General features: G+C 40.2%; 1 protein-coding gene across 1 annotated transcript; it reads left to right on the top strand.

The window, feature by feature from the left end:
- Nucleotides 1–2,656: 2,656 nt before the first annotated feature.
- Nucleotides 2,657–27,008, top strand: Copb2 (COPI coat complex subunit beta 2). The gene is made up of 22 exons (XM_051206520.1): nucleotides 2,657–2,795; nucleotides 7,389–7,526; nucleotides 10,553–10,639; nucleotides 10,842–10,968; nucleotides 11,776–11,924; nucleotides 13,582–13,728; nucleotides 14,679–14,778; nucleotides 15,399–15,541; nucleotides 15,778–15,977; nucleotides 17,724–17,834; nucleotides 18,856–18,944; nucleotides 19,032–19,138; nucleotides 19,927–20,070; nucleotides 20,614–20,744; nucleotides 20,991–21,198; nucleotides 23,614–23,724; nucleotides 24,578–24,792; nucleotides 25,705–25,797; nucleotides 25,887–26,067; nucleotides 26,209–26,277; nucleotides 26,413–26,481; nucleotides 26,692–27,008. The coding sequence occupies exons 1-22, from the start codon at nucleotides 2,793–2,795 to the stop codon at nucleotides 26,785–26,787; spliced, it is 2,718 nt and encodes a 905-aa protein (XP_051062477.1). The 5' UTR covers nucleotides 2,657–2,792; the 3' UTR covers nucleotides 26,788–27,008.
- Nucleotides 27,009–27,283: the final 275 nt, after the last annotated feature.

Below are 27,283 nucleotides of genomic sequence, written 5' to 3'. Positions count from 1 at the left end.
GGACACTGTCTTTTGTTGTCGCTCCCTTAGGTACCCCTACTCTGCCCAGCATGCAGTGTTTTGTGCATAACTGATCCTTCCCACCTATAGGCTGTAGCCCTTCCAGGGGAGCAACTAGGCTTCTTCATAGTCTAATCTAGTTCTCTGCTAAGCTGATACACATGTACTAAACTACATCAACAAACAAATCTAGGCATTTCCTCAAAGAATGTTCATTGTCTTGGCCTCTTAAAAAGAAGTGGAAATAGGATGGTGGGCTAGTTAATTTTCTATCAACTTGGTATAAGCTCGGGTCATCTGGGAAGAGGGATTCTCAATGGAGAAAGTACCTCCCATCAGACTGGTCTGTAGGCAAGCCTGAGGGGTGTTTTCTTGATTGATGATTGCTATGCAAGAATCTGGTCTACTGTAGACAGTGCCACCTGGGCAGATGATCCTGGACTGTATAGAAAAACCAAGCAAACTGGAGAGAGCAAGCAGTAGGTAGCATTTCTCCATGGACTCTGTGTCCGCTCTTCCCTCCAGATGCAAGCTGGGGTCTTGTCTTGAGTTCCTGCCTCAGCTTCCCTCAGGGATTGACTGCAACTTGTAAGATGAAAGAACTCCTTCCTCCCCCCCCCCCCAGGCTGGTTTTCAGTGTTTTATCACAGTAACAGACATCAACTAGGGCAGATGTGGAGGGCAGAGTGTATATACTGTATTGCTAAAAGCACTGCTGGAAGAATTCCCTCCTGGGTTAAGACAGCCATCCTAGAAATTGACCAGGTAAGACTTTAAGCTCTGTTATCAATTGCAGTCAACCCCGTGGGAAACCCTCTACCAATTCGCTAAGCTTGACCATAATTCTTTCCTTCACCACAGCTATTTTCCTAACCTTCCAGTCTCCTCTAAACCACAGTAAACAAGAGATTTTGCTCTAAGCCCACAATTGAAGCCTTAAGGAATATGTGTGTGTGTGGTTGTTTAGGTGTTAGTATTTGATTATGTTCTTGAAATTTCTTTCAATCAAAACCCAAGTCCAGAGTTAACTTAAGGCAGTACCCAGCATAACTTTTCACAAATCAGTACATAAATTAAAGAGGGAGAGAGAGAGAGAGAGAGAGAGAGAGAGAGAGAGAGAGAGAGAGAGAGAGAGAGAGGACAGTCTTCAGTCTTCTTCAAGCTGGTATTGAACTCCTGTCTCCCCGGCCTCCCTAGTGCTTCGATTATGTGGCCAATCCACCGTGGCCCGGCTAAGATCTGATTACAGGTTATGATTGCAGAACTTAATGTTGGTGAATTGCAGCAGAAAAGGACTAGTTAAGATACAAAATGAACACCATACTTGGGGGCTTAAATCTCCAACAAGTTAAACTACATAAATCTTTGGTGCCTAGAGTTATATATATTTAAATATTGTCAACTGAGATCCTGGGGAATGGACATATTATTTTAAATTTGTATATCTTGGTATTGTATCTAATCAAAATGCACCCTCTTAAATGCAACAAGAGTTCAGGAATGAGAAATAATAAAAGCCCCACTATTCTACCACACAGATATAGTTCACATTTTTAAAATAATTAAACTAATTTTTCAATTGGTTGTTGTACAGTATGCAATGTATGCGATTACGAATCTCAATTATGTAAGATCTCATCACTGATAGAAATTGGTTTTTACTGAAACTCAGAATAGTAAAAATGGATCTTTGGAAACCATCCAAAATGGATCCCATAAATCTCACAAGAACCAGAAACTACCCGATGAAAACGTATGCTTCCCTCTCCCAGTCTACACACTTCCTTTCTGGAAACTTAAGACTTTTCTCACATCAGAGTTTTATAAATATTCAGGGGCAAGTTTCATAGTATTACCATTAAATAAAAGTGTGTTTGACATCGGTGGACAGAGCGTTTGCACTTTTCTTGGAAACCCTATGGCATGGTACTTCCTAAAATTCAGCTACCTTGACAAAGAGCTAATTTGGCTTTGGCGTAGTAGACAGAGCACAGAGCTCTCAGGGCATATCCCTCTGAGCCTAGAACCTAACACCACTACTTACTGGGCCGTTTTGGCCGGTACACCCAACTTCCTTGAGTCTTAGTTTCCTACTCAATAAAAGGGAGACAACTCGAGATTGATGTGAAGATCTGAAAGGAAAGCATCTAAGTTACAGTCAGCTGAAGGTGCATGCATAGCACACCAAGCACAGGATGGATTCTCTTTGAAGAGCAATCACTTGGCTGATTCCAGGAGGTTCCAGAACCAAGGTCCCAGAGTGTCTGGGACTTCAGAGGCTGGAATCCGGCCCACATCTTCTCAGCCTCGGTCGATGTCATCTAAGATCCAAACACAGCTCTGGGCCTCCCTCGTTCAGGAGCCTATTACAGCCTTGTTTTCTCCGCTAGAGGCCCAAGCTGGTCGGACAGAGCTTCCGGGCTCCTCCGCTGCCTCCAGCATTCAGCAGTAATCCAGCAGAGCGCTCCTTCTCGGCTTTCTAAACCGGATCGAAGGTGAGCGGCCACAGCCTCCGATAGCCACCGCCCTTCCCGGTTTGCAGCACTACACACCTCAGCCAGCTCAGCAGCGGGAGGCACAGAGGGCCGCGTTACCTTGGAAACCGGGGCGGGGCTTGACACGGGCCATCTTACGAGGGGTTTGCGCAGGCGTACAGCCTGGTTCCGAGTATCGCGAGAACCGCTTCCCGGAAGTTCCACGTCAGTGGGTCGGTCGGTCCGCGGGTCGGTGGGTTCCTGAGGACCAGAGTCGCCGGGAGCCTGTGAGAGGCTCGGGCTCGGACAGTCGGAGCCATGGTAGGTCGGGCCCCGCGGGACAGAGAGCGAAGCTCGCCGGCTGCGGCGGGTTCCGGGGGCTCCCGGGCTCGGGACGGTGTTGAGACGCGCTGTGCGCTCCTGCTGCGGCCTGGCGGGGTCCTGGTGGAGCCCTGCTAGGCACAGCAGGCCGGGCCTGGAGGCTGCGGTGGTTTGGGTGCCTGCGAGGGAGCGGGGCTGACCCTCCTGGCAGTCAGGGCGCCTGTCGGTGCACCCGCCGTGTGCACTGGGTATAGTAGCGCAAGTAAATGCGAGAGGCAGAAAACCGACCCCAAAGGCAACTTTGACAAAACTCACTTCGTTCTGTCATTAAGCTGGTGTCTGCCAATCCAGCCAGCGTCCAGGTTGCGCGCGGTGCTTGGTAGTGTGCAGACCCCAAATTGCAAATTTACACAGAGGAAAAAAGTCAAATGTCTATGGAGTCAAAGAAGTGTGAGGATATCTTTTCTGGGGGGGGAAAAAGTAAGAAAAGTCAGAATTTTATTCTTAAACATTTTCTTGCCTGTTTTATTTGTTGTGGCTCACATGATCAAATATTTTGGTAGTTGACGACTGTAGGGAAAATAATTCCAAATCCCTAACCTGACGGCTTAAAAAACACTTAAGCAAGACTTAAGTTTGCACAAAGCAGATTATGGAACAGTGGAAACTAGAACAAGGTTTGGCTGGTGAGGGGCATGGCTACTCCCAGAAAACCTCTTAGAGAAAGAGTTTGGCATAGAATTTAGTATTTCCAGCTCCTACCCCACCATCCTCATTTGTATACTAATCGGGTCCTCAAAGTTGAGAGCCACCTCAACCCCCCTTGTGTGGAAATCAAACCACTTTTACGTTAAACAGCTGGTGTTGATTGGACCTTCTGGGCTCAGAGAAAGACAGTTTTGGAAACTACCCCTGAATCTGCCTAATTTCATTCTGAGACATTTTTTAATAGTGAAGTATTGTTTCCATTCTTTAATGTATGTGAGTTCCACATGCACAGATTGAACCAGCTTTGGATGGAAGACATTTGAGGAAAAGTTCTGTGTGAATATGCACTGACATTTTTCTGGTGATTTTTACTTAACTGGAATAGTATAATTACTGTTTGACCCTGTATTGGTGTTGTAACTAATCTAGAGATGACAGGGAGTAATGGGTAGATTATAAGCAAATACCATATCATTTTGTATAACTTGAGCAACCAAGGATTTTGGTTTGGTGGAGGATACTGGAACCATCCACAGACACCAAAGGATGACTGTAAGTCTCAAGCAGAAACCACAAATCGTGAATTTGTACATTTGCCCAATCGCCTAATAGGGTAATTTATTGCCCTGCATTTTGCTAAACATTTACCAGCTAATTGTCAGAGTAGCTTGTAGATAGTTACGAGTAATGCTTATGAGATGGTTGCTATAAGCCCTGCACTGCTCTAACTGAACTCTGAATTTACTTCTCAAAACACCAAGAGGTAGATGTTATTGTCCTGTTTCTATAAGTCAAACCTGGAAGGGTAAGGTAACTTGCTACTACATGTGATGCAGCTGAGGTTTGAATGCAGCAAGACTGTGGACCTCAGTTATGCCACCTGATCCAACCCCCACTCCCAAATTAATCAGGTGTGGTGAGAAGCACCTCCATAAGCAATGTTCCCACCCTTAAGAAATATCCACTCCAGCTGGGCTTTGGTGGCCCACACCTTTAGTTCCAGTACTCAGGAGGCAGAGGCAGGTGGATCTCTGTGAGTTTGAGGCCAGTCTGGTCTACAGAGCTAGTTCCAGGACAGTCTCCAAAGCAATACAGAGAAACCCTGTCTCAAAAAATGAGAGAGGGGGGAGAGAGAGAGAGAGATCGATCCTATCTACTCGATAAGCAAGAAGAGCTGTGTGCACAGATGTACCGTGATTGGGGAAGCAACCTTCAGGCTAGGCTAATCAGAAAGGGTGTATTGATGGCACTAAGACTAGAGTTGAGGATGCATTGTGAGTACTTGGACCATCTAGGGTCTGCTATAATATAAGTCATGACTGGGATGTTAAGTATAACTACAGGAGCTCTTGCCTACAGTAATGAGCATTTTTAAAGTAGTGTCTGCACTTTGGAGTGTGTGCAGCTATACTGAGTTGTTCAAAGATCCCTGACCACATTGATCAATTTTAAAGCATTGTTAGTTAAAATATATATTTATATGTATATACTTGGATGTGTTGGCTTATGTGAAAGATCCCACTGTGGTTCCTGGCATAAACATACTTACTGTTTGTTGACTCTGAGATGACTGAAGAAGTTAAAATTTGTGACAGTAGTGAGTGGGGCAAAAGTTCAGAAGTCATTGAAAGGTTCTGCCTTCCCGAAATGAGCTCTCGATTTAAAGAGGTAGCTTGAGTAAGTTTGAGAGGGACAGGAACAAGTTACAATGGAAGTGTTCTCAAGGATAAGAGTTAGAACATGAGTCTTGAAAACAGTTGTTGGAAGTGAGGATGCATACACTGAAGAACAGAAGTAGACAGTGACTTACCTTTGACAGAGTTCCAAAAAGAGATGAATAAAAGCCTTGTTAAGGGTTTGTTTCAGATATTACCTCTGTTGGATCCTCCTATGTTGAAAAGTAACCCTAAATTTCTGTCCCGTTCATGATTGTTAAGGAATAGCTCAAAGAAGTTAGCATAGTAACTCACTCTTTTTCATGTTGTGCTTAGGTTTGTTGAAAAGGAAATGCATTTTAAATTAGCCAATAGGAAAGAGTGGGACCTACTGCTCCAGGGCATCATTGTCTAATGGATTACTTTTCTTCTGTGATAGCATTCCTGGGAGAATCAGAAAACAGTCAAATCATTTTCTGTCTGGTTCAGATAGAGAGGCTGACTGGAAAGGACCAGTTTTAAACTATTGCTATTTTAGGGCTTGGTTTTCTTTAAATTGGTTCTAATTTTTCAGTATGTTTCTGTAAATTCAAAAGGCTTGAGTAAACCTTTGTTGATCACACATTACCACTTGTTTACAGTTTAAATAGCCCCTCATACCCACATCTGATTATTTCCAAAGAGCTCATTTAATATGGTTTAGGATTACTACAGCTTCACAAATGACACATATTCACATTATTTTCTGGCATAACACTAATGACATGGACATGAAATTGTGATTTAGTTGATGTTTGAATTTAATTTAAATTTATTTCCCTATCTATAAACTATGTGTCCTAGAAGTATCCTCTGTGGTTAGTTCCTTAGAGGTCTCTTACTTGTTTTAGGAAGTCACAGATCAGAAGTTCCACTAGTAATAAGATTGGCCTTTCCACTAGGTTTATATTTGCACCGATGAAAGGTAACTGTGCTGGTACAATATGCCAGAACATGCTGATGAGACAACCTTTTTGAGATACGTTTTACTTTATAGCCCAGGCTGACCTTGAACTCACAGTCCTCTTTTCCAGGACCTAGAGTGCTGAGGTTACAGGAGTGGACCGACACACCCAACCTCATAATATATTCTTGATGGTCACACAGTTGTTTTTAAAGCCAGATTTTCTGTAAGAGTGCCCTCGATGGAACAGTAAATATTATTACTGCTGTTGATCTCAACACCTGAGGAGGCATCTTCTAAATATTCTGCATTTGTATGATAAAATGAGGACGTGTAAAATACTTGTAAAGTAACTTGTGTCTGGTGCAAAAGGCACTTGAATACAGATAAGAGTTCAGGTTGCAAACTTTACTTGGAATGGTGCTGCTTATTCAGACATATTTAGTAAACATAACCTGATAACTGAAAACTGAAAGATGTTAGCTGGTCCCTGACCATGTTTGTTACTGATGATAGATTTTAGAGACTGAACTTCTAAATACTTTGAGTTTTTCTCATGCACAAAGGCCTATCAGTTGAAGTAGGCAGTGGTATTAATAATTGTGACTTTTGATTCAGTGTAATGTGTTGTATTTGTGGATATGTGTAATTGATCCATCATTTCCCAAATGACAAATGTATTCTGTTATAAAAAGCCAGGCAGGAGTTGAGATCTATTCACAGTGTAGGATAGACCAGTGGATTTTAATTTGGCCTAGTGTAAACAGTTACTCCTATGGCTTTAGATCCCACAATACATGTGTTCTTTAAGGAACTCCCACGTCTCAGGGTGCTTCAAAGCAGAACATCTCATTCTCCACAAATGGCTTATATATTCTGCTTCCTAACTAGATGTGTTCGAGGCCAGATGATGGTTGTTTTTGTTACATATCAACCAAGATGGTAAAAACACAACATACTGGAGACAAAAGCAGATATGGAAAACAGTTTTCTAAAAAATAAAACTAAAAATTTTCACAAAAATATAAAACATTATCACTTGAAGTCCTCATAAATTTTAAGTATATAAAGAAAGAGGTCTGGAAAAGAATTTGAAAACTGCTGCTATAAATACAGATTTGCAATAAAATCTCATTTTTGTAAGTGTGATTAACATGGGTGTGTTAGATTTGAAACTCTACTCACAATTTAGCAATGTGGAAACAGAATTATTTCATAAGCATCTAGATACATTGTTTTATTTGGCTTACCCATTTAATTTTCTCAACAATTTTCTTTGCCCCTTAGCCTCTTCGACTTGACATCAAGAGAAAGCTAACTGCTAGATCTGATCGAGTTAAGAGTGTGGATTTGCATCCTACAGAGCCATGGATGTTGGCTAGTCTTTACAATGGCAGTGTGTGTGTTTGGAACCATGAAACTCAGGTGAGGTTTGAAAGGACTTTAATAGCAATAAAGTCCCACTATTTATAATGGAAGAAGCAGCAGTGCTTCTCAAGTATAACCAGGAGCTAGGTTTGTGTGGGTGTCGCTTGCGGGAGAAACTCTTCTGGGATATTATCATATATGATATTTAAATAGCAAGGTTGGTGTAGGTAGTGCTAGAACCAGCTTCTGTCCTGCCTCATTTTCCCCTCTGTTACCTATGGCAAGGAGTTAGTCGCTATTCACCAGTGTTACAGTAGCAACAGCATTTTTAGGGGTGAATGCAAATGTTACATTTCAAATAAGGAAATCTTGTGTCCTTTTGGGGTAGTAAGTACAGTGTTTTAAAACAACAGCAATGTTTTATTATTTGACACCCACCTGCTGCTTATTTACAGGCAAGTCTAAAGCACACTGAGCCTTGACTTATTACTCTGAATGGATGATAATTGTTGTGACCTTTGTATGACAGAAGTAGTAAGTCCATGGAATAAAATGATGGCCAGTTGTTTCTGACTCGCAAAGAACCATCTATCTCAGTGCGAGCTGTTGCTTTCTTAACTTGATGGAGCACTCCATGGCTGGAGAATGCGAAGTGTGGATTGACGTTTCTTGCCATTTGTCCCACCGAGCACCTAATGTGTTTCTCAGTCATGATGGTTCTGCAGCTGGCCTCTTTCCACTGCTCCACACATCCTTGGATTTGTTAATGACTCAAAAGATTTTGTTCATTTTTCTGCCATTTTGCAGACTGAACATTCAGCCTGCTCTGTTTATGTCATGTCGCCTGGTAGCAACTGTGTATCTGTGTGGCACTCATTCAAGCTTTGTCTTAAGAATCTGTAGTCTGTCCTGGGAAGCCAGAGTGGCCTCAACCGTTCTTGTGAACTATATAATAGTGGTTTTTCAATGTATCTTGGTTAATGAGTCAGTAAGATGTGTTATTTTCTTGAAGCATTTCATTATTGCTTTTTTTCGTACAATAAGAGGCATTAAAAATGATAGCTTTGCAGGGTGCTGGCAGCACATATCTGTAATCCTAGCATTCAGGAGGCAGAGGCAGGCAGATCTCCATGAATTCAAGGCCATCCTGGTCTACAGAGTGAGTTCAAGAACAGTCAGGACTACACAAAGAAACCTCATCTCAAAAAACTTAAAAAAAAAAAAAAATGTGATGGCATGATGGCTTAATTTTCAGAATTTTAAAGAGTAGACATTTAAAATGGGAAAGCAAAGAGATCTATTAATCTCTGACTTTTTTCTAGGAGGTTTCCTGAATTCCACCTTAACTCATGTAGATGATCTACACTGAGCTCCCAAGAGGTATCAAAACCTCTTAATTTTCATGCTTACTAAAACAAGCAAACAACAACTATAAAAAAAATCCACAGCATTTTTTCTAGAAATGTGTTGCTAAGATATGAAAAGAAAATTATAGCTCAAACAATTTTCACTACATTTGTCTGTCTTATTTATTTATTGGCAGAGTCTCACTATGTAGCCCTGTCATGCCTCAAACTCATAGAGCTCTGCCTGCCTCTGCCTCCAGGTGCTGAGATTAAAGGCATGCACCACTATATCACTACACCCCATTTATGGCTTACATCTCTTTTAAGACTTACTTATTTTTATGTGCATTGGTATTTTGCCTGCATGTATGTATGTGTGAGAGTGTCAGGGCCCTTGTAACTGGAGTTATGGACAATTGTAAGCTGCCATGTGGTTGCTGGGAATTAAACCCATGTCCTCTGGAAGAGCAGCCTGTGCTCTTAACTGCTGAGCCATCTCTCCAGACCTCTTATGGCTCATTTCTTAAAGGAAACAAACTGAGAGAGAATTCACTGAGTGGACTGCAAGCAGCTGAATTCTGCACTGCTTTGGGGATGGGGTGTACTCTTGGAGAGCATAGTGGGGAAGGTGGAAAGTGAACATGGATTTCCACTGAGCAGTGGTGTAACAAGGAGGCTTACAGCAGGCAGGTAGGGCTGTCTAAAAGGTCTGAGGGTGAAACAGATCAGTTCATACAGATATCATTCTTATCATGGCTCTTTATTCTTCAAAAGAAGTTCTTCCCCTAAAGTTCTCTTCAAAAGTTTCTCTCCAAAAATTCTTTCTAAAATTTCTTCCTCTAAAAGCTTTCTCTCTTAGAGTTCTCTTTTTAAAAGCTCTTCTTAAAAATTCTCTAAAAGTTCTTTTTTCTTCCCACAAAGCTTCCAGTTTATATACCCACAGATACAATTAGCAATCTCTGACAACAGCAAAAATGCCATGCATGCATCTCTCTCAGAGCCAGGAAGACAGATAAGGTCTTGACAAAAGTGGGGCACCTTATGTCTCAGAGAGGACATGACTTCTAAAACATTCAGGCAAACTTAAGTCTCAGAAGGGACTTGACCTGTAAAGCATGTGAACAAACTTAAGAGATGGGAGGGTTAAATAGAGTAAGGGCTATGCAAGATCTTACTGCTCTTACTGCTGACACCCAGTGAAAAGGAATTTCCTTTCTCTGGGGCCTTTTTCAGAATATAAAGCACCCAGTATATATTCTATATATCAAGATTATATAGCCAAACTCATAGCAACAAGTATTCTGGAGTCTATATTTCTTGCAGACTTTACAAGGCAAGTTTTCACTATCAGAAGTTAATTCTGGTGAGTTGATGGCAGAATTAATTGCAACCTCTGTAATAAATGATAAAGGCTCTCAGCAGTGCTAAGGAGTAACGTTTCCCTGGGTATGTTTTCCAGAGGAGCCAAAGGCAACACTGGAAAGGACAGGAGGGCCAGAGCACAGAGGGTCCAGAATGCTGTCCTTGTGACCATCTACTTTCTCTTTTAAATTTTTTATTTTCAAAGCTACTAAAGAAAGGGGACTACCCCCCACCCCCTTTTAATGTTGAGCTGGCATACATTTAACAACATTTTAAACTAGAAATGCTTTATAATCTGATGTTAAGTACAGCAGAATAAGACTTTTCAGTTATTTCCTCATAACTCAATGTGTTTATTCTTGTTAAAATTTCAAGACACTGGTGAAGACATTTGAAGTATGTGATCTTCCCGTTCGAGCTGCAAAGTTTGTCGCAAGGAAGAACTGGGTAGTGACAGGAGCAGTAAGTAATTCTGAATATCAAATCCTACCCTCTGATTGGTCAGTAGTTATGCATACCAGTTGCAGAATTGTGATGACTGATTTGTTTGGTTAATTAAATGTAGTGTTTGAAGGATACATGTTATGCCTTGAGCCTATAACACTGTTTCATTTTTTATGCAGTTTACCTCATAATAGTGACGTTTTAAAACCTCTATTCCTAGGATGATATGCAGATTAGAGTGTTCAATTATAACACCCTGGAGAGAGTGCATATGTTTGAAGCACACTCAGATTACATCCGCTGTATTGCCGTTCATCCCACCCAGCCATTCATTCTCACAAGCAGTGGTAAGAGACAACCCGTTTCAGTCATGTGCACTCTGAATAATGATTTTCTTTCAGTGAGACATGTTATACTTTAACTGCTGTTACCAGTGGAGCTCTCACTCCAAGCATCTTTTAAACTATTTGAATCCAGTATTGTGCTGTTGATGCTGCCCACCAGTGTATTTTAATGAAATAACTGTACTTAGGATTATATTGCAATTGCTCCAATTCCTGTCAGGGAAAATGAGGAAGTCTAGATGCTTTATTGTCTGGGGAACAGAAAGCTCATTAGTATGCTGATGAGCAAGCTGTTGGTAGATTGCCATCCACACTAGTTGGTTTATCTGCATATTCTGATTAGCCAGCCCCCTGATATTAGTGTAAAGCAGCGGCCCTGGTGGGAAGGCAGGTACCCTGGGTAGCCCTGAGTTGGTAGTAGTCTTTGAAATGTTTTTAAATTAGCAAGTGAGAACTTCTGTAAAAGCAGTCTTATCTATCAGGCAAGTGCACTTCTTTCGGCAGTCAGAACTCTTCCTTTAGGCTTAGAAGGTGATCACAGTTCCTTTTAAATTAAATTAAAAGATTTCTTTTTCCTCATGGTGTTTGTCTGTTTTTAGTAGTTGGTTATATACATTTTGTTCCCACTGTTCTATAGTTAGGTTTGCTCTGAGGGTAAATGGGGACTTGGAGATCTTTTCCACTACTGGTTCTGTGGCTTAGATAATGGTGTGTAAACTCTGCTACATTTGTTGCCTTAAAAGACACCAAGCTGCCTTTCTACAGAAATGAAAAGCAACTTGCAACTGACTTGACTATCTTTTGTTGTAGATGACATGCTTATTAAGCTTTGGGACTGGGATAAAAAATGGTCTTGTTCACAAGTATTTGAAGGACACACACATTACGTTATGCAGATTGTGATAAACCCCAAAGATAACAATCAGTTTGCCAGTGCGTCTCTGGACAGGACCATCAAGGTAGGTGTTCACTCTGTTGGTGTTTTACTATGGTTCATCAGAAACTACTCCTATGCTCTTACAGAAGGAACATTTGCCATGTAAAAGCTACATGGTGTAAAGTTAGTTTACATTGTAGATCTTAAAATAAGAAGCACTGCCATGACTGTGTAGGTCCTGTAGTCATTGTTTCACATTTAAATTCTGTCTGCTGCCATTTGCCCTTTCTGCCTCAGTACAGGCTGCCTTTCTCTGTAGAGTCTGTCTTGTCAGTTCACTCTCAGGGTAAGACTGAAATACAGGGTTGTCAGGGCTAGCCTGGGCTAATGTTACAGACAGCAGTATAACCTTGGCCTACTTACTAGAAATGCCATGGTATCTGTAGAACATTGCTCTTCCTCTGACTGAAGATCAAGCACCTGCTGGCTCTAGGGTGTGTGCCACTCTCTTAGCTTTTGCTTCTATTAATGATCTTTACATTGAGTCATTATTCATATAATTTGAAATCCTTTATCCCCATGACAAACTGGAGGTTCGGGTCAGGAGCTGTGTGTCCCTTTGCACAGCCCCAAGAAGACCTTCTGAGAGAACAGCACAGTGCCTTGGCTGTACTGGACAGAGTACATGTTGCAGTGAGTGTAGTCAGATTTCTCTTCATACTATCTCTCCATACACTGACTTAAAATAAAATTCAAGTCACATTTTTGCTCATACGTTGGCTTACATATGTATAATATTTTTATTAATTTAGCTCATGTAGGTTATTATGTGTTTGAAGATCTTCAGGTTTTCACCTGACCTTGTTACCTTTTGTTGAATTGCTTTTGACATTGGTGGGAACTTCTTTACTAAATCAGGTTCTCCAGTGTATGCTAAGCTGACCCACAATTACTGTGTAGCCCACGCTGACCTCACTGTCTCAGCTTTCTCTACTTCTCAGGTTCTGGGAAACAGGCTTGTGCCTCTCTGTCTGACAAGTGTTCTTTCATTTTACTATGTGTTACTAATTCACTAAATCACCCATCAAATCCTTACTTACCTTAAAGAGTTAGACACTGATGCTTATGTCCCCCTGTATCCCAGTTTTCTTTCTGTTGCTGTGATAAAACACTGACCAAAAGCAACTTGGGGAAGGAAGGGCTTATTTCATCTTGTAACTTGTAGTCCACTGTGCAGGGAGGTCAGATCAGGAAGGCAGGGCGGGGACCTGGAGGCAGACTGGAAGCAGAGCTGTGGAGGAGCTCCGTTTACTGGCTTGTCTCCATGACTTGCTCAGCCTGCTTCTTAGGCCATCCAGTCCCACTCCCCCTCCCCCCCAAGAGAGGCATCACCCTCAGTGTGCTGGGTCCTCCAGCATCGATGATTAATCAAGAAAAGGCCATTCTGATGGAAGCATTTTCTCAATTGGACAATTGGAGCCCCTCTTCCCAGATAATTTAGCTTGTGTCAAGTTGACCAAAACAAACAAACAAAAAAACCCACACACAACTAACCAGATACCAGCCAAGCCATAATTTGTGTGGAGAATCCTGGGCAGAGACTAGTGATTCTGCTCCCTGAAAGTTAATAAGAGAACAACATGAACACTCTTGTCTTAGGATGTGTTTTTGATGTCTCTTGTGAGTGGGTGGCTCTGCCTTTGAAAGTGCTGACTAGCAAGTGTTGCTATTCTCTGAAGGTGTGGCAGCTAGGCTCCTCATCACCAAACTTCACTCTGGAGGGACATGAAAAGGGCGTGAACTGCATTGATTACTACAGTGGTGGTGACAAGCCGTACCTCATTTCTGGTGCAGATGACCGGCTCGTTAAAATATGGGATTATCAGGTACAGTTCCTATAGTCTTCCTTGCTGTATGCTGGACTTGATCCTTACTGCTTCCTATAGTACCTCTGAGGCTTGGATGGAAGAACTCTTGGAGAGAATTAAGTTAAGGCCCCAGGATTTTCCAGCATGCTTACTATGTTTAAAAGGGCTTTTACATTGTTATATTAAACCACACGTGTCTGAGTGTCCTCATTCCCAGACTTCTGTCCCAGAAAGAACACAAGCATAGCAGTGAGTGTTGTGATGTAACCACGGTACACATTTCACCACATGGAACAGTCATAAACCTTGTTTATAACTAGTTACATATAGTATTGACATGCTTTGTGTCTCTAAGGTCCCCCCAACCCCTCCTCACACCCTCCCGCTTCTAACATCCTAAGTAGTATCCCAACAACAGAAATAGTGGTACACATCTATAATTCCAGTATTTGGGAGGCTGAGGCAGGTGGATTGCTGCCAGGCCCGCATGGCCTACATAACAAGTCTCTATCTGGGAAAAAAAGTTGCCACAAGCTAATAGTTTATTAACTTTAATAAGTAGGCCTCAAAAAATAATTTTACTTTGGAACTTTTCCAGATTTGTGCTTATTCTAGAAAAAAATTAAAGGCTGAAACAATATGGTCTTCTTCGGCCATAGGTGAAGTCTATGGAATGAAGAAATTATGTTATAGATAAAAGTAATTATCAGGAAAATAATATTCAGATGAAACCTCTATCTCTTGGGATTTTTTCTTCTTAAAATGTAATAATTATATTTACTTTTATTTATGACAATTGAAGAAAATAGTTATGTATACAACAAAAGAATAATGTATTTAACATGTCTGTATTAGATCTGATGAATTTGACATAAAACCACTATCAGGAAGAAAAAAGTGCACAGAGAAAATTAAAGATGTGCTATTTGCTCTCACTGTGGAATCTGCTTTCTGTGTCTTGATTTCAGAATAAAACTTGTGTGCAGACCCTGGAGGGGCATGCCCAGAACGTGTCATGTGCAAGCTTCCATCCTGAACTGCCCATCATCATCACAGGGTCAGAAGATGGTAAGTCAGAGTCAGTGTCACTTGTGTGCTTGACACAATTCACTGCATGTTTAAACCAAGTGGTGCCTGGCATTCAGTGGGAGGTTTCTAGCATCTTTCATATCTTGATTAGTATGCTAGACTTAATATAGAAGAATAAAGTGGCTTTATCGTCATCACCATTCTAGTGTCTTTTACTCCCACCATTTAAATAAAGGACATCAGATGTTCTAAAGAAGAACTGAAAAAGCCTGTGCTTTGGAGTCTGACATGCCTAGGTTCAAATTCAGGTGCTGCCACTTTGTGGTTTGGGTAAAATATGTGGTTTGGGTAGATTAAGAGATGAGAACATGCTAGTCTACTCAAAGGATTATAGCAAGAGGCTACACACAGCAAACATGTGATACATGGTTTTACACTTAAATTTAATTGCCTATTTCTAGTTTCCTAGTTGCATTTTTTTTCCTCTATCTCATGGTTATGTAGCTTTGTAAAGTCAGATAAAGAGTATAGATCTAGATGTCATAAAATTGCTAGAAATTACTTTTACTGAAATAGAAAGACTTCCATGCAGCTCATTCACTGCAGACAGTTTATCTTGTATGTTCATATCCAAAGGAAATGATCACGTTGCTTTTTAGGAACAGTGAGAATTTGGCATTCTAGCACCTACCGGCTTGAGAGCACTCTGAATTATGGAATGGAGAGGGTGTGGTGTGTGGCCAGTCTGAGAGGGTCCAACAATGTCGCTCTGGGCTATGATGAAGGGAGCATCATTGTTAAGGTAATTATACTTTCTTTACATGTGTGGACATAGGTAAAGCCATTCTTGGGTTTTTGTATGGCCACCTTCCAAGTCACGGGTTTTGTTAAATCAACATTTCTCTCGTTAACTAGAAGAGATTAGTCAGTGACAGTTTAATGTGGAAGAAAGGAAATTAGACTCTATGAGGAAAAAATGTCTGTTGTGTGGTTTTTGATTTCCTTCTAGTCGCTAAGAGCTATTTGTCATTGTTCCAGCTTGGTCGGGAGGAGCCTGCCATGTCCATGGATGCTAATGGAAAGATAATCTGGGCCAAGCATTCAGAAGTTCAGCAGGCCAACCTAAAAGCAATGGGTGATGCTGAAATTAAAGATGGAGAAAGGTTGCCACTGGCTGTAAAGGATATGGGCAGTTGTGAAATATATCCACAGACTATTCAGCATAATCCTAATGGGAGGTAAGCTGGCACTAACATCCCTCTCAGAGCTTGTGTCGGGTAGAGCAACTTTGTATGTGCACAGCATGTCCTTAATCCATCCCGCTGGTGCTGTGTGGTCCACAGTTCCACAGTTGCAGGCAGCCCAGTCAGTTGATGGAGTTGATAGGCAAAGTGGCACAGTTACACATAGTATAGTTTCCTTGTACTTCAGATGCATTGTGTTCTTAGGGGGTCAAGGACCTGGTCCCCTCTCCTAGGTACTAATTACTGCTTACTCATTGCTTTTACTGAAGACTAATTCCAGTGTGTCTTCTGAGAAAGTTTGGGATTAGAAAACCTGAGAAAGTTTGGGATTAGAAAACTTCTTTCCTTATTCACAATTTGAATTGTCAGTTCTGTTTTCCCTTAAGATTTATAAAACAGTTAAGTAATGTGTGAGAGAAGTTTCTACAACAGTAGGCTTAAACTCAATCTTGAGACAAGTGATTCTCAACCTGTGAGTCTTGACCCTTTTTGGGGGTGAGGGGGTCATATTATCAGATATTTACACTGATTTATAAGAGTAGCAACATTACAGTTATGAAGTACCAAAAAAATTAATTTTATGGTTGAGGTCACTACAATGTGAGGAACTGTGTTAAAGGTTAAAGGACTGAAGCATTAGGAAGGTTGAGAACTACTGCTTTAGAGCTTTAAAAATAAGTTTATAGTATATCTGGATGTCTTAAGCCATCTTTGCTGTCATAAATGACCAAGTATGGTATCAAGGTTTAATCACTGATGACTATATTTTTAATTACATTATGAAAGGTAAGATATATATCATATACAACACATATATATACACATATATATTTTTTAATCTCTCCAACTTTTTTTTTTTGGCTGTAAGATTTTCATTTTACCTTTGACTGTTCTCCAATTTAACAGACATTATTATTTTCTAAATGAAATTTGAAAATTTTTTAATTACATTATGAAAGGTAAGATATATATCATATACAACACATATATATTTTTTAATCTCTCCAACTTTTTTTTTTGGCTGTAAGATTTTCATTTTACCTTTGACTGTTCTCCAATTTAACAGACATTATTATTTTCTAAATGAAATTTGAAAATTTTTTAATTACATTATGAAAGGTAAGATATATATCATATACAACACATATATATTTTTTAATCTCTCCAACTTTTTTTTTTTGGCTGTAAGATTTTCATTTTACCTTTGACTGTTCTCCAATTTAACAGACATTATTATTTTCTAAATGAAATTTGAAAATTTTGTCTATTGGGGAAACATGTTTGGGTATGTAACGTGCTATTTTTCTGTTATTTAAATGCTAATGATCATGTTTAATAAATGTAGCAGTTGAATAAGATTTTGTGTGTGTGTGTGTGTGTGTGTGTGTGTGTATGTGCGCGCGCGCACACACACACAGGCACGCATGAAAATGATGTTCATCCGTGTGCAGGTAAACATGCTGTAACATAGTGCTGCCTTTTGTTGTGAATGCCCCAGGCTCTGAGATTCATCAGAGAAGACCACTGCAATGCCGTTTTTGTCAGTAACCCTATGTTGGTAATTGCTTTGGACTTGTTGCTTAGAATATTATATACAGCATATTCAAAGAACTGTGTAGTTCTAACATTTTAAATTACAACTGACTAAAGTAGCATTTGTTACTGAGTTATTTTATCATAAATGTTGAGTTATCATTTCCTGGCACCTATGTCATTGTCCCTGACTTCTGTCATTTCTAGGTTTGTTGTGGTATGTGGTGATGGGGAGTATATCATCTACACAGCAATGGCTTTGAGAAACAAGAGCTTTGGGTCTGCTCAGGAGTTTGCATGGGCCCACGATTCTTCAGAGTAAGTTTGAGTAGCATGATGCCTGGTTGCAGACAGAGTGTTGATGCTAGTGTGATTGATGCTTTTCCCTACTACAAGACATTTCCACCTCAGCTGCTTCATTGAGGCATTTGGACAGCCCTTCCTGTCTGAATTACCATTGAGCTGGCTCACTCAGACTAATGAAATAAATCAATTCAGCTGGGGATCCAAGACCTATCTGAGGAAGCCTGTGACAGGACTTGATGCTTAGGTTTAAGCAAAGTAGGCCCTGCATCAAGTCCTTATGAAGCCCTTGCAGACATGACCTCCCAAGGGGCTGCCCTTTATAAAGTAGTTGGGAGAGACGGTGCTATGCTATGCCACCTGGACAAGAACTTTATAAAGAACTTTATAGCGTCTTTTTAAAAACTCAATTTCTGTATGGTTCCCACTGCTCATTCTTAACCTATTTCTGTCTGAATTCAGAATATTTATAAAATGCTCTCATTAAAAACAGGAGAAGTCACATTAACTCTTTGTAATGTATATAATTCATAACCACCAACACAGTCAGATTATCCCCATCTAGTCAGCTCACTCACTCCCCTAGTCCCAGGCCAATACTGATCTGCTTTTTGTTACTGTGTAGGTCAGAATTTCTTCTTTAGACTTCTTCAGAGTTTCATATAATGGAGCATTATAGGCATGCATTCTTGGATCTGGCTTTTGAGATCATCCATGTTTTTATCTATCAATAAATTGTGGGTGTACCACAATTTAAGCTTTTACCTTTTGGTGGATATTAGTGCCATTTCTAGTTTCTAAAATGATTTGTTAGCTTCAGTAACTTGCATAACACATAGTAGGAAACCCATTCATTATTTGTCTAACTGTAAAGTTTCTGCAATATCCTAGTACAAAAACAGGTCAGTGAATTTTCAAATGCAGATACTTTTTGTTTTTGAATAATTAATGTTAAGTCTGAAGTATTTGAAGATATTTCCAACATTTGATGACGTTATGGTTTAATGTATAATGTGCTGTTTCCTCTGCTCCTCAGGTATGCAATAAGAGAAAGCAACAGTGTTGTTAAGATATTTAAGAACTTTAAGGAAAAAAAGTCCTTTAAGCCCGATTTTGGAGCTGAAAGTGAGTGCTATTTATTTATGAAACATTTTGAGAATCTTGGTAATGGCTCAGAATATTTGAGCAGAATCTCTCTGGGTCCTTTTCAAGGTATCTATGGGGGCTTCTTGCTGGGAGTCAGGTCTGTGAATGGCTTAGCCTTCTACGACTGGGACAACACAGAGCTCATCCGCAGAATTGAAATTCAGCCCAAGCATGTGAGTGTCTCCGCTGACAGCTTTGCTTTTGGGAGGGTTACCTTTGAAATGTCTGGGTCCCTCATGTCAAGAAGGGCCCTTTGTACACTGCTATCCTGGTCTCATTGTGCTGAACACCACATCATTTACCTAAGAAGTGCTCAGAATATTAGTTCTGCATTGGAATCAGACAGTAAACATTGGGTATTTGTAAAAATATAGAATGTTACACAAATTCCAAGGGTCATTCATATTTTAAATGGCCTTAAAGTGAACATGCATGTTGAAGACAGGAAATTAGGGTATTCTTGATGTGGGAAAAACCTTTCCCTGTTTCATGTGATGGTGGTCAGTAATGACATTAAAGATGCCAGCTGTGTTGACAGCTTTCACTGTTACATTGCTGTTAGGGAGCATTTTGCCTCCCTGTGGTCCTGAGTCTGTCTGCTACAGAATGGGGTCATGGCTCAGAGGGTATTGGCTCATGGTACTGTTTTTTTGTATACTAGTGCACACGTGTATGGAGAGAAATAAGGAGTGCGAATCATTGTTTTAGAGAGTAGGGAACAGAGCACCCTTCCTGAATGACAGCACTCCTTTCTCATTGGTTTTCTATTGCAGGGCTAAGTACATATCCTCTGCTGTGCCCTCCCCAAATATATGTAGAAAATACACTGCCCCAAATGCTAAGTGCACAATCAATGCCTTCCTGTAAGACTGAGCCTGTAGTGAATGGAATGTGTACAGTTTTTTGGTGTACAGCCCCACAGAAAGGTGGATCATTCATCTGTGCTTTTGTTGGGTTGCAGATTTTTTGGTCTGATTCTGGAGAGCTGGTCTGTATTGCCACTGAGGAGTCATTTTTTATTCTTAAATATCTGTCGGAAAAAGTCTTGGCTGCACAGGAAACACATGAGGGGGTTACTGAAGATGGCATTGAAGATGCCTTTGAGGTAGGTGTCTCAGCTCAACTTAGGCATTGCTTTTAATATTTTATATTCTTAAAACAGACTACACTGACTTTAACATTTCTGTGTAAATTAGGTTTGGGGAGAGTGACTGTAAGTTCTAATAACATGTAAAAATTAAAATGTTGGCACAAATAGGAGCTGAAAGTAAATATATTTGAAGTAAATGTGTGCTCTGACTGACTTTTAGGAAATCTGCAAGCTTACTTTCATACCTTCACTAAGAAAACTTAAGACTGTTGACCAAGGACTCTGAGATACGTAACATTCCAGCTTCATGTGTATTAAGCAGTTTAAATTAATACTCTTAGATCATAGTTATAACTCATCAATGATACCTCACAATATAAATATTTATCTAACATTCTTTTTAAATGAAGACAAAAGTTCCTAGGAAGAAGATTCTCGAAATGCATTTTACTTTGCATTTCCTATGTTACCTTATCACTCTTCCATCATATCCAGCTTGTTGTTCACAGAAGTATGGTGTTGGCTAAGATAGCAATAATGTTTGTTCTCTTTCTATAGGTTCTTGGTGAAATTCAGGAAATTGTGAAAACTGGGCTGTGGGTAGGTGACTGCTTCATTTACACAAGTTCTGTGAACAGATTAAACTATTACGTGGGAGGAGAAATAGTCACCATTGCCCACTTGGACAGGTACTGAGTATCATTTTGCTTTTTGTCTTAAGCAGCCTAAATTTAAAAGTGTTTTGTGAACCAAATGTAGTGTTGACTTGTAACAGTGATAGGATGATTTCCCCACATTAGTTTTGTGGATTTTCTGATAGTAAACAAAACCAGATCCATCAAATACAAAGATTTTTGAGCAAGAGAGGAGTATATATGTGTGTGTTATTATAATTGTAGAATTGGGCTTCAATTTTATTTCTGTTTTGGTTACAGGACAATGTACCTTCTGGGCTATATCCCTAAAGACAACAGGCTTTATCTGGGGGATAAGGAATTGAACATTGTTAGCTACTCCCTGCTGGTTTCAGTCCTGGAATACCAGACTGCTGTCATGCGGAGGGATTTCAGCATGGCTGATAAGGTCCTCCCTACCATTCCGAAAGAACAGAGGACCAGAGTTGCACACTTTTTGGAAAAACAGGTGAGGTTTTGCCTATCCTTATTTCTTTTCCTTTTGTTTCTTCCTTTCTATTTTTAAAACTAGCATTTGACAGATTGTTGATACAGATTGTAGAATGTATCAACTCGTATTTCTTGCCAAGTCAGGTTTCTCAGTTGGGATACTGTGGCAGCAACACACTTGGCTTGAACTCTTTAAGCTCAGCACCCTCAGTGCCTGTCAGTGTTGGTGCTGATTTTACCAGTATTCTTACACCTTTTTAAAGTTCTTGGTATTTTTATTTCTAGCTAGGCATGGTAGTAGATACCTTTAATTCCCAATACTATGGAGTCAGAAGTAAGCACATCTCTGAGTTCTAGCTAGCCAGGGCTACAGAGACTGTCTCCAAAAACAAAACAAAAAATATTGCATCTTGTTTTAACTTTAAAAACAAAAGTTGTAAATCGCCCATAACAGAGTTTATCATCATCAATGTGCCTTTCACCTAATGCAATATTTTTCTACCTCAGTTACATATTCACAGCATATAGCGTAGGTTCTGCAAGGTATAGATCAGATGTTCTTTCCTGTCCCCTTCCAGTCTTCCCAGAGGCATTTGCCATTTTCAGGCCTAAGAATATAGCAATACACCGATTCTTCATTTTCCAGTGTTAGGCATTTCATGTGAAATGAACCCTGCTGTGAGAGATATTCTTGGGTGTGGAAGCCTTCATGTCCAGTCCTAGTGAATCTAGTGGCTTTGTTTAAAACCTTCTAGGTAGCATTTCAGCTTATACACAGCTCTGATGGAAGAGACACTGTAGCATTTAAATGCAGCTTCCTCTTGAGCTGCTTAGACTTGTGGACTGAGTACAAGCAAGATCAGAGACTGGACATTTAGGATTTCATTTAGTTTCTCTCCATTCTTAACATTGTTTTCTCTTGATATTCAATACTCTCTTTTCCAGGTGTTGTATATCCCCTAGACTGGAGGCCCTCAAAGAGCAGTGCTGTGTGTCAGGGATTGAGGTGATAGTTATCGATCTGTACGGCTGCCTACTTTTAGATAGTTTCATCTTTAGTGTTTTTCTTTATAAGCTATTTCGGGTTCTGAGGTGTAAAACAGATCATGCTCTGCTGCCCTCACTTCTGACTTAATGAATTTTCTTCAGTGTTTTTATTCTTCACCAGCTTTCAACTTTTCAGATTCAGTTAGGGGGCTAGAGAGATGCCTCAGGGGTAAAGATTATTTGCTGCTCTGGCAGAGGACCTACATTTGGTTCCCAGCAAATATTTACCAGCTTACAACTGTCAGTAGCTCTAGCACCAGGGGAATTCAAAACCCTTTTCTGGCTTGTGCAGGCACCAGGCACACACAGTGTGTGAACATCTGGCTTCTGCTCTGGGGTTTTCTCCTGTGTCAGTGCTAGTGAAGAAAAGCAGTAACTTGGATCATTAGAACCAGTGTTTACACTGTACCAGTGGGTAGGCAGGTTAAGTAGACTGGCACCTATCCAGCACACTAAAGCCATCCTGAAGATGTAGCCAGATTGAACTCTGAAAGTTGTCTGCTTCTGTCCTGACCACTTCATACTAAGCACTTTCTTCCAATGTGCTAAGAAAAGCATCCTATCTCCCTCTGACACTGCCACATCACCAGAGTTAAAGAGCTTGGTTTTGTTTTATAGAAATTAACTTTATAATTACAACATTTGTTGTAAAAGCCTGTCCTGATGGCTAGTGGCGCACAAGGAGACCTTGGCTTTCTTCCTTTGGTCTCAGATTCAGCTCATCAAGTATCCAAAGTAAAGCATAACTTGAGGACAGCTCATCAGTGCCTGGACTCCAGTTAGAAGAAGCTAAATGCCCTATAGATGATAGAAATTTGCAAGGTTTCACCTTTGCCTCTCTGCTCTTTTTATTTCTGTCTTCTATAAAATAAATCTGTGACTAGATGACCTCTAAGGCCCACTTTCAAGGTTACCAGCAGCTGAATTTGCCTGCACCATGTGCCCCTTGTGCAGTCAGTAAACTTTTATTTTGTATTTAATTAGGACTTCTCAGAATATGAAAAACATCAGTTCTTTAGTTCTGACCCACACCCAGCTCTCCCAGAAATCTTTTAAATTGAAGCATTTACTCCTGTAAAGCCCTTGTTACAGGATGATTGTAAAGATATTAAGTCTAATACTGTGCAAAGTAGACATTTTAAAAATAAAAGCGCAAGAAGTGGGAATGTAAACTTTTGACAAAAATGGCTCCAGTTTTGCCTTGTTGGTAGTATATTCTTGAATGCCAATGGATATCAAAATACTTGGGAGTTTAAATTCTATTTGGTTCACTGTGAGCTATGGGGGTTTTCCTGTCAGTAAAGTCTTTTGAGAAGTAATCTCTTGTGTGTATATGCTATGTGCACATTCTTGTAAGTCATACATTTTTTTTTTTTTAAATGTATAGGGCTTCAAGCAGCAAGCACTTACAGTATCCACAGATCCTGAACATCGTTTTGAGCTTGCTCTTCAACTTGGAGAGCTGAAAATTGCTTACCAGTTAGCAGTGGAAGCAGAGGTATGTTTTAATCCACAACATCCCATAACCCCAGGAGGGTTAGTAACTACTTACATGTTTTTCCAGAACCATTTTGTTACTAATGTTCTTCAAATAGAAATTAGTGACTTATTTTGGTGAGGCTGCTGACTCTTTGATCTTTTTCAAAGATGCATTGTTACTCTTTGCATGATTTAAATGGGTTAAATTCTGTATGCTGTTCTATAATCTGTTTGAGAAGAATTTTTTCTGTCTAGCCTGGGTCTCAGAATACAGACACAGCAACAATTTCCCACATTACAAACATGTGAGAGACACTGATTTTAAAGGATTCTGACATTTTGTAGATATTTGGACATACTGTGTACTGGTAATTATGGATTATAAGTAAATTTCAGATTGTACTGGTAATTATGGATTATAAGTAAATTTCAGATTGTATAAATATTGTAGCTATAAGACCATTTAAATGTACATTTTATTTGACTTCTGGGAAGCTATAAATGACTATATCCATTACTCAATATTTAAGGACCTAATTTTCTACTCTTCCTTAAAAAAGTATTACTGATTTAGTTGTTAAAATAACTGCAGTCTAATGATGTTTAAATTCCATTTACATGGTTTTAGATTCAGTTTCAGTATAGTTAAAAAATAAAAGTTAATTATCCATGTACCATTTGAACTGATTTTGTTCATGTGATTTTCATTACACATTTTTATCATGCCATTCTTTGACAGAGCCTGTTTACCCAATGTAATTCAAAAATTACATATTTGTGTATCTGTCTTCAATTGTTATCACAGTGATGTTTAGAGTAACAGAGTAATGCTGATGTTGGAAATTTAAATGTTTTGTCTTAAATCCTTATAGTCGGAGCAGAAGTGGAAACAACTTGCTGAACTCGCCATTAGTAAATGTCAGTTCAGCCTAGCCCAGGAGTGTTTGCACCATGCCCAGGATTATGGTGGTCTGTTGCTCTTGGCCACTGCCTCTGGAAATGCTAGTATGGTGAACAAGTTAGCAGAAGGTGCGGAGAGAGATGGCAAAAATAACGTGGCATTCATGAGCTACTTTTTACAGGGCAAGTAAGTATTATCTCAATGTCTAAAAAATTTTAAGGAGTTGTAATCAGTTATTTCTACCCTGACTGAGGATGGTATTTGAGAGGAATACGAAACAGAGATCCTGGTTAGGATGGATGGCTGACTGGCTGGCCCCACTACTCAGCAACAGACATTAGTGCTACCTACCATGGTGGCACCTATAGTAACTTTTGATCTGTATCTTTATGCATCGTGAGATATTCAGGGTCAAAGAGCCCACCAGTCAGTTACTCCTAGCTCATTTTACTGAGTGTAGCAGGAGGTGGCTGTTCTTGTCTAAGAGGACTAATAGCAGAGGACTGTCTACACTGGGAAGGTTTTGATCTGTTTTTGGCATAGATGGGGGTGGAAGTGGGATGAAAATATGTACTGTTTGAGCTCAACTCTAAAAATGTCACAAATTTATAAGCCTAGCAGAGTTAATGCAGGCCAAGTCATGTGGATATCAGTCTGCCTTTTTGAAATAAAGAAGTACTTATTAGCCTTGCTCTAAATGCCAATTCTTAGAAACCCTAGACTCATTCATCAAACATTTTTCTTGAGGTTTCTAAAGGATGGTTTATGAGAGGGAACTGGAACCCCATTACTGAGCTACACTTCGAGGCATGCCATAAAACTCAGGATGTATGCCAAACTTGCTGTAACTCTCCTTGAAAAGTCCCATTATATTCTTAAAGTTATTCAAGCTAAATAAGCTGTCATGAATGCTGTCTCATCCCTTACACGCTGAAGTTCGCTGGTTTTGTTCTACATTAAGACAGTTATAAGACTAGCAACAGAAGTGAATTTGTAAGGGGCTGGGGGGGGCGGTTGGCAGATTCAGACTGCACAGGTCCACACTTTAGGTTTTATGTACTATTATTTCTCTAACAATGCCTCTGCTTTTCCCTGTAGGCTTGATGCTTGCTTAGAGCTCTTGATCAGAACAGGAAGACTCCCAGAAGCTGCCTTCCTGGCCCGCACATACTTACCCAGCCAGGTCTCAAGGTATGGACTTAGTTTAGGGAGAAATGTTCGACTAAAAAACATGGCCCAGTTGCTTCATCTGTTTCATTGTCTGGTGTCTCTAATATTAGGGTAGTGAAGCTGTGGAGGGAGAATCTCTCAAAAGTCAACCAGAAAGCAGCAGAGTCCCTTGCTGACCCCACAGAATATGAAAACCTTTTCCCTGGATTAAAAGAAGCTTTTGCTGTTGAAGAATGGGTCAAGGAGACACATGTGGATCTGTGGCCAGCCAAGCAGTACCCCCTTGTCACGGTGAGTGCCAGGCTTGGTTTAGTGTGACTGCAAGGAGGAAACACATCCATAAGTCAAACCTTAAAATGTTACTAAGAGCTACTGTCTGGGATTTGGGCCAAGTGGCTATATTATTTCTGATTATAGATTATTTCATTGTAGCCAAATGAAGAGAGAAATGTCATGGAAGAGGCAAAAGGCTTTCAGCCCTCAAGAGCCACAGTTCAGCAGGTTCGTGAAGAATTGCACGTGGCAGCATGACTGACATTGTCCATTGAAAACACCACTCTTGCTAAGCATGGGGGAGTATTTAAGTCTCTGGGCAAGTTCCTTTGGCTTCGTATTTACCTCTTACTGCGTTTTCAGGAGCCTGAGGGAAAGCCTACTCCTAGCCCAGTTATCATGGCCTCCCAACCTACCCGGAAAGAAGAAAAGGTGGGTCAGACATTCCCCCCCCCCCCCCATACCTCCCAGGCGGGAGGCAGGCTTTTGAGGGTTAGATGTCTTTGGTATCATGTTTCTTCAAATGGGATGAAGCTCTTGTCTTATAAACATTAAGGAACTTTGGTTCTGGCTCTGGACTGTGGTGAACCTGGTAACTTAACACAATCCTGTATAATGTTTGCCCTCTCCCTTTCTGTGCAGAGCTTACTAGAACTGGAAGTAGATTTGGATAATTTGGAATTAGACGATATTGACACAGCAGACATCAATCTGGATGAAGACATTCTGGATGACTGAACACAATAACAGATCATTGAGACAAACTGATCACCACCCTGACCAGAAACTCCTTGATGTAAACAAGGGGCCACACAGCTACTTCCTCATCTTCAGAGGAGTTGATGGGTAACATTTAAATTACCATGTTCTCCTTGTTAACTGAAACAGACATGCACTTTTTGTTTTTTTCATATTGTCATTAGACCATCTCTCATAAAATCTTTTGAAGTAATGAAAAACTCTTGACTTTCTTTCCTAATGAAAATGGACATTGAGTTTTATGTGACTGAGCCAAATATTTTCACTGGGAATCAACTTCATCCTCCCTTGTTTGAATGGCTAAGGGCATTTTTCCAACCCTGCTTTGACTTTGTATCACATCTCCTGACCTGTCCAGCTGGACTGTCAACACTGTTAGCCTCTTTGTATCCTGGAGGTAGTTTGTTTTACCTGCATTAATTTATCCCCATGCTGTATAGAAATTGAGTAAGGTAACAAATTTTTGAGAATTTAA

This window comes from Phodopus roborovskii, unplaced genomic scaffold (assembly GCF_943737965.1).
Source record: "Phodopus roborovskii unplaced genomic scaffold, PHOROB, whole genome shotgun sequence".
Classification (NCBI taxonomy): Eukaryota; Metazoa; Chordata; class Mammalia; order Rodentia; family Cricetidae; genus Phodopus; species Phodopus roborovskii.
This window is presented reverse-complemented; position numbering and strand designations above follow the sequence as displayed.